The 6,670-nt window shown below is 41.2% G+C and overlaps 1 protein-coding gene across 1 annotated transcript in view; it reads left to right on the top strand.

Moving 5' to 3' along the window:
* The first annotated feature begins 492 nt into the window (after positions 1–492).
* The window catches only part of FAM149A (family with sequence similarity 149 member A), a 37,559-nt gene continuing 31,381 nt past the window's right edge, over positions 493–6,670 (top strand). Inside the window, exons 1-2 of the mRNA XM_054990507.1 lie at positions 493–596; positions 4,440–4,550. Of these exons, the coding sequence (XP_054846482.1) occupies positions 502–596; positions 4,440–4,550 (206 nt within the window). The 5' untranslated portion in view covers positions 493–501. The remainder of the gene's footprint in view (positions 597–4,439; positions 4,551–6,670) is intronic.

Below are 6,670 nucleotides of genomic sequence, written 5' to 3'. Positions count from 1 at the left end.
TCCACGGTATAATACATTAGTCAACAAATTATATTTGGGTACCCTTAACTTCAAACCAAACATAGCAAAGCAATACAGGGTCAGACAGAAGGGACTTCTTTTGCAGTAGCGCTATTCTGTTAATAATATCAAAACATGACCTTTACAGCTTTTGCTTCCCTTGTACTCCTCCTTTCCTTTTAATGCAGCTGTTGTGGAATTCTGCTCGCCACAAGATGTGTTTACATCTAGCAAGAGCCTTTGGAAAGCTCCAGGAACAGAGTATGAGACAGAAGCAAAGCCAGGGCTGCCTTTGCAGATATCTCCCCCCAACCACCACCACCTTGTTTAAACACTCACACATCCCTCTCTCCTGAAGGAAATGGAGGATTATGTGCTGAAATGAAATGATGGGGTGTGTGCGTTTGTGTGTGTGCTGTTCATTGGTGAGAGGGAGCTGTAGAGCAGCGCTCCTGAGGAGGGAGGGGCTGAGAGCTTTCTTAGGCTTTTCATGTGCTTTCCATGCGCTTTGTTAGTGGGCTGCGGTGTTCCCGTCAGCTGTCCGTGGCTTCCAACCCTCGGCAGCAGGAGCTGGAGCCAGAGCTGATTGTCATAGGGTAAGTCTAAAGTTCTGAGGCTGAAATGGCAAATGTCTTAAAATGGGTGTGAATAAATGTGTGTAGATTTGTATATTCTCAGCTCTCAGGCCTCTGATGGTCCCCTCGCCCACTTGCACATACAATTGCAAACAATTTCAGCCTTAATGTGTGCAGTGCACGCCTGAAGTAGAATTTGTGGTGGAGATGGGGGGAGAATGCTGGGAGCATCATTTGTCCCCCTTACCTATGTTCATCTTGTAGCTGTGATTGGATGTAAATACACTGCTTGCTTGAAAATACCGCATTCATACAAGGAGATAAAATATCACAGTTCATGCGCACAATGCAAATAGTAATATTGTAAAGAAGATGATTTTGTAATGTAAGTAAAAAATGATTTGCTGTGTTTTCCGTTTATGTTGTACTTTTACAGTGCCACTCTAGCAGATGTACGTAGACACCTACTGAGGTCTATTTAACGGTGCTTATTTCCAGGAAATTGTTCTTAAAATTGCACTGTTAATGGACTAATGGCATTACTTGGAGGTTTAGCAAGGGTGTTGTTTCCATTTCGGAGTATTTTTGCGATGCAAGCCACCCCAAATAAATGCTAATAAACTCTGTATGGCATAGGCGAGTGATATGCAGGCACATACTTGTTTTCAGGAGAATGTGCCTTAATGTATTTCCTGTATTTTAGGGCTGTGAGGATTTCCATAACAAAATGAAAGGTATCATTGCTAAGAAAATGATGCCGAGATTTCAAATTTGTCACCCCACCTCCAGCAATATGTGCCTTTTATAAGGAAGTTGTAGGTATTATATTTTCCTTTAAAATGTCCACTGGAAGAAGCTTTTAATCAGTAACTACTTTGTGGGTAAATGAATAAACAGACGTACAGTTTGCAGAATTAAACAGCCTAGATGGTTGTCTAAATAATGCCCTTGTGGAAAATAGAAACCTGGGCTGTGAACCTTTATAATAGTGTTATTGTTACTGTATTTGAGGAAAGTGTGTCCCCTTTAAAACTATGAGTTTTGATTTTTACTTGTAGTGTTAGTACATTTCTATAATGTACCATGAGTCCCTTTGCAGGAAAAAAGAGTAACCTTCATTAATCACTTTCAGGCTGAATTTTCAAATCTAGTTTGCAATTTTTTGAGAAGGTGATTCAAACTGATTTTTCTTCCCCTACAAAAGAGTGCACTAAAGTTGTAGAAGTTATGTAACAAAAGTAACAGTAATAATTATTTTTCAAGTAGGTAGCCGTGTTGGTCTGCAGTAGAACAACAGGACTGGAGCTCGGCGGCACCATAGAGACAAACAAGATTTTCAGAGTATAAACTTTGGAGAGTCAAAGCTTGTATCTGAAGAAGTGAGCTTTGAATCTTGAAAGCTGAAAATTTTGATAATCTCTAAGGTGCCTCTGGACTCAAATCCTGCAATAATAGTTATTCACCCCAAAATGAAAGATTACTAATTTTTGGCTAAACATGCATTTGTTTAATATTTGTGCTGGGCTGTTCTCTCTGAACAAGTGTAAAGCGGCTTGCAACGGTAAAGAATGCAATATGAATGAATCAATAAACAAGCAAAGCAACAAATTGTGTTGTGTGCCCCTCTGCTTTCACCTCTGGCCTTGCTTGAGCTTTCATGCAGCAAGAAGGGGAAAGCAAAGGCTCATCGAGATATGCCTGCTGTAAAAGGTGTGCCTCCCAATCTTTTCTGTATGGGAAAAAGTACTTAGCGTGCATCAAATAAAGTGTTTTAAAGCATTCATAATATGTCACATACATTATTACTGTCTTCTAAGGTAGACCTGTGTTATCATCTCAGAATGCAGTTGGGGCACTGAGGGTGAGAGAGAGTATGTTGTCTTAGGCCACATGTAGTGCAATTCTAAGCAGAGTTACTCCAGTCTAAGTCCATTGATTTCAGTGGGCTTAGATTTGAGTTATTCTTCTTAGGATTGCACAGCTAGTATATTTGTCAGCGATGAGATTCAGTCTAGGATTTTTGACTTACAGACCACATGTTCTCAGACACTTCATTTTAAAGTGCAAGTTAGATCCAGCCCTCTTTTTTGCCCAGTCTCTGCCAATTCCTTTCTTCATTACAGCTCCTGTTGCACTTGGCTTTTTTCTTCGGGCAGATCTAATGATCTCCAGTGTAGTTTTTTGGGTGGTCAAAAGGGGACCGCCACCTCCTTTTCCTGCAACCGAAAAGCTAGTTGAATTCAACCCTATTACTTCACATTGAGCCTTAGATCTCATGCCAGATTCCAGGTATATGCTTGAGTGATCCCTGAAGGATACTCTGTCCTTCATCCCAGCCTTTGAAAAAGCAAAGCCTGAAAGTGCAAACATGTAATTGGGGTCAGAACCTTAACTTTTTTAGTAGGGTCCTTATGAATTTCAGTAGAGTCATAGGGACCCTTTAAGGACCCCCGCCTTCCAAGCCAGTCCCTAACTTTGTTGCTTGTCTCTGTACTTTTGGCCATTATAATTAAATAAGATGTGTTTCCAAATTATTATCTGAATTTCTTCTTGGATTTTGGAGTTCTGTATCGGGTCTTGTTTTTGAAATGACACATCAATCATCTTCTGACTTTTTTTTTAACGTCTGAATGTTGTTATGATGGATTCCCCCCTTCACTCCCCCACACTAAGGCAGATTTTCTTTCTGGGGTCACAAAACGGAACTTGATCCATACGCCAGTTTGGAAGGGGAGTTCAGCATTGGGGGGGAATGTGGTTCTCCTCCCCTTACGACAAATGAAGAAAATGTCCACCTTTTTCTCTATTTGTATTCCTATTGTTTATGTGGGATAAAACATGGACGAGAGAAAGTAAGGTATATTTAGAGGATTTAAATTCTGTTCACTGATGTGGCAAATGCAGTAGCCGATATAAGCATTGCGTTTGTGAAAATGCTGAGGTATCCACTGTCTCAGTTTCTGTTATGTAGTGTTATACTCTTTTGCATAAAAGTATGTTGAGGATACATTCATTGTGCAGGCACTCCTTTAAGTAAGTATTGTAAGCATTAAAAGATCCAGGAACTGGAACCTCTGAGGCCAGAGTCATACCAAGGGGGCCCAAATTCTGACCCACAAAATTGTGCAAACAGTAGTTTCCAGCCGTAGAACTTGCTCGCTGACCAGTTGATGGCAAGGAGGTAGGGATTGTGGCCTGATTTAAAAGTAAGTCTGGGAGGGTTAAAATTGCTTGCCTATCTATTTAAATTGGTCCTCTGGGATTACGCATGTGATGTAAAGCATACCAAAGCAGCGTCTGTTGGAGCCATGGATCTCTGGTGTATTAACACTGCATAAATTGTGGTTCAGAGCCTAATTTAAATGTGAAGCCAGCCTTGAAGCTATCATGCAATTTTGGCTGCCCAGTATCATGTATAACCAGGGCCTAAGTAGGCTTTAAGTGAGGCGTACAGATGTATGCAACTATACATTTCTTTTAATTCTTTATATAACAACAACAACATTTGATTTACATACTGCCCTTTGGGATAATGCCCACTCAGAGCAGTTTACAGAGTATGTTATTATTATCCCCACAACAATCACCCTGTGAGGTGAGTGGGGCTGAGAGAGCTTTGGAAGAGCTGTGACTGACCCAAGGTCACCCAGCTGGCTTCAAGAGGAGGAGTAGGGAATCAAACCCTGTTCTCCAGATTAGAGTCCCACCGCTCTTAACCACTGCACCAAACTGGCAAACTAATATGCTCTTTTATTCTGATCACGGACCATGGTAGAGTGTGGGGGGGATAAAAAGTTTGATTATGTGTAATGAAGTAGAATTAATCATATCTGTTTTCTGTGTCTCCCCCTCCATTTCTTTCAGAAGAGGGATTTCCAAAGGATCCGCAGACCATGGCTTACAACAAAAGAATGAAGATGGTCTTCCAGCACCTTTTACCAAAAGTGTACAAGAGGCCATTGACAACTATGCATTGTATGAATTAACTTCTGGAATTGTGTTGATTTAAAAAGAGAACATGCCTCAGAAGGGTAGACAAAAACCAGTATAAATTAGAAATTGTTTTTAAACAAGTAGAAATCGGCTTTCCATGGCCCAGAACTGCAACATGACCTGCTACATATCTCAAACCATCATCCAGGTCCTTGGGCAGGATTTAGTGTTAGTTTCTAATTTTATGATGAATTGTGAAAAAAAATAACAAATGTAGTGGAACGTCTTGATTCTGGGCACCTTTTGTTTCTAAGGGAGCTCCCTGGGTAAGGCTTATTTTCAGCATGTCTGAACTTTTCAGCTGCAGTTAATAACTGCCTTTACATTTATTCTGGTTAGTATTCAAAGAACTTCAAAGGTGATTCAAAAAGGCCAAGGGTGTATTAGGCCTATCTCTCTGAATTAAGTAGCATAAGTACCATTACTGTGGCAGAAGAGTATCTACAGCCTTAAGCAGGGCTTTTTTTCAGCTGGAATGCGGCACCTCTTGAAAATGGTCACACGGCTGGTGGCCCCGCCCCCTGATCTCCAGACAGAGGGGAGTTGAGATTGCCCTCCGCGCCGCTCAGCCTTTTTACTCAGATAGGAGGTCTGCATTGTAGGAGGGGGGGGGGCTCTCTGATGCTTCACTAATGAGTTAGGGACCATAGACTTCCCCACTATATTGTATTAGATTCCTGCTAATGCTACGTCTTTGTGAACTTGTATGTATTTACCATATGACATTGTTTATGGAAATGTTCTTAATAGTGACTGCAATAATCTCACACTGTGTTAATCTGCCTTGAGTTTCAATGATAAAGGTGGACTATAAATGACATAAATAATAAATTAATAAATAAATGAACCAGGCTTCACCTAGCTAGCCTTTTGAAATTACCAAGATATAAAAATGTTTATGTGGAAAGAGGCTAACTTTGGAAAGTCTCAAGCCCCCCCCCCCCCCAGCTTCTTCTCTTCAGAAAATGTGATCTTTTCCAAGTCAGCTTTTTGAACACAACTCTGATTTTTTATTTTGTGTCTGTTCTGACATTGACCATCCTAAAGTGTAGCTTGGCTCTAAGATATATTCACTGAGCAGGAGAAACGGTACTTGAAGTATTGTTAGACCATTATATATTTAAATGGTGCTGTTAATTGTTCACTTATCTTTTCCCACCAGTATCAATCAGCTTCTTTTCATATTCCCCAAAAAATAAGGAATTGCAGATCTTACTATTGAATTGTGGGGTCTTAAGCCTCAATATGCCCTGACCTGGATAGCCCAGGTGAGCCTGATCTCATCAGATCTCAGAAGCTAAGCAGGGTTGACCTCGGTTAGTAATTGGCTGAGAGACCTCCCACAAAGATCAAGGTCGTAGAGGCAGGCAATGACAAACCACCTCTCTTGAAATGAAAACCCCACCAGGGGCCACCGTAATTCATCTATGACTTGAGGGCAGGGTTTCGTTTACACCCTGAGTTGGATAGCCCAGGTGAGCCTGATCTCATCAGATCTCAGAAGCTAAGCAACTTTGATTAGTAATTGGATGGAAGACCTCCAACAAAGACCAGGGTTGCAGAGGGAGGCAATGGCAAGCCACCTCTGTTAGTGTCTTGTCATCAAAACCCTATCAGCGGTTGCCATAAGTCATCTATGACTTGAGGGCATTCTTCACCACCACCAAGCCTCAATATATGTGCTATAGTGTTGCAAGAGTCATTATAAAAGCAGAGTGATGTTGGTTTGGATCCTGGGCAGTGTTTCCATAGAAACAAAGACCGTGTCCTTGGGGGGCAGCCTTCATGGCTCACCCTTCCTAGAAGAGTCACAAATGCAACCCCCCCCCAGAATCTCTCCCAGAAGCAGGACTTTGGTTATTAAAATTTATTGTACAACATGGGGTCAACATTGATAACTACTCAATATAGAAAGGCTAACAATAGGAGAATAAGCTACATGTACAACCTACTAAAACCATACAACTCTTAGCATTATCGGAGAGACAATTAGAGAATTCCCAGACATCAAAAAAACAGATCTCGGAAGTATGGCTTTGCTGGAACCACTTCTCGTTCAGCCAGATGTTCCAGAAGCAGGATTTCAGAGGGCATTTCAGGCT

This window comes from Eublepharis macularius, chromosome 10 (assembly GCF_028583425.1).
Source record: "Eublepharis macularius isolate TG4126 chromosome 10, MPM_Emac_v1.0, whole genome shotgun sequence".
Taxonomy (NCBI): domain Eukaryota; kingdom Metazoa; phylum Chordata; class Lepidosauria; order Squamata; family Eublepharidae; genus Eublepharis; species Eublepharis macularius.
Note: the sequence above shows the minus strand (reverse complement) of the source record. Positions and strands in the feature narration are given on the sequence as shown.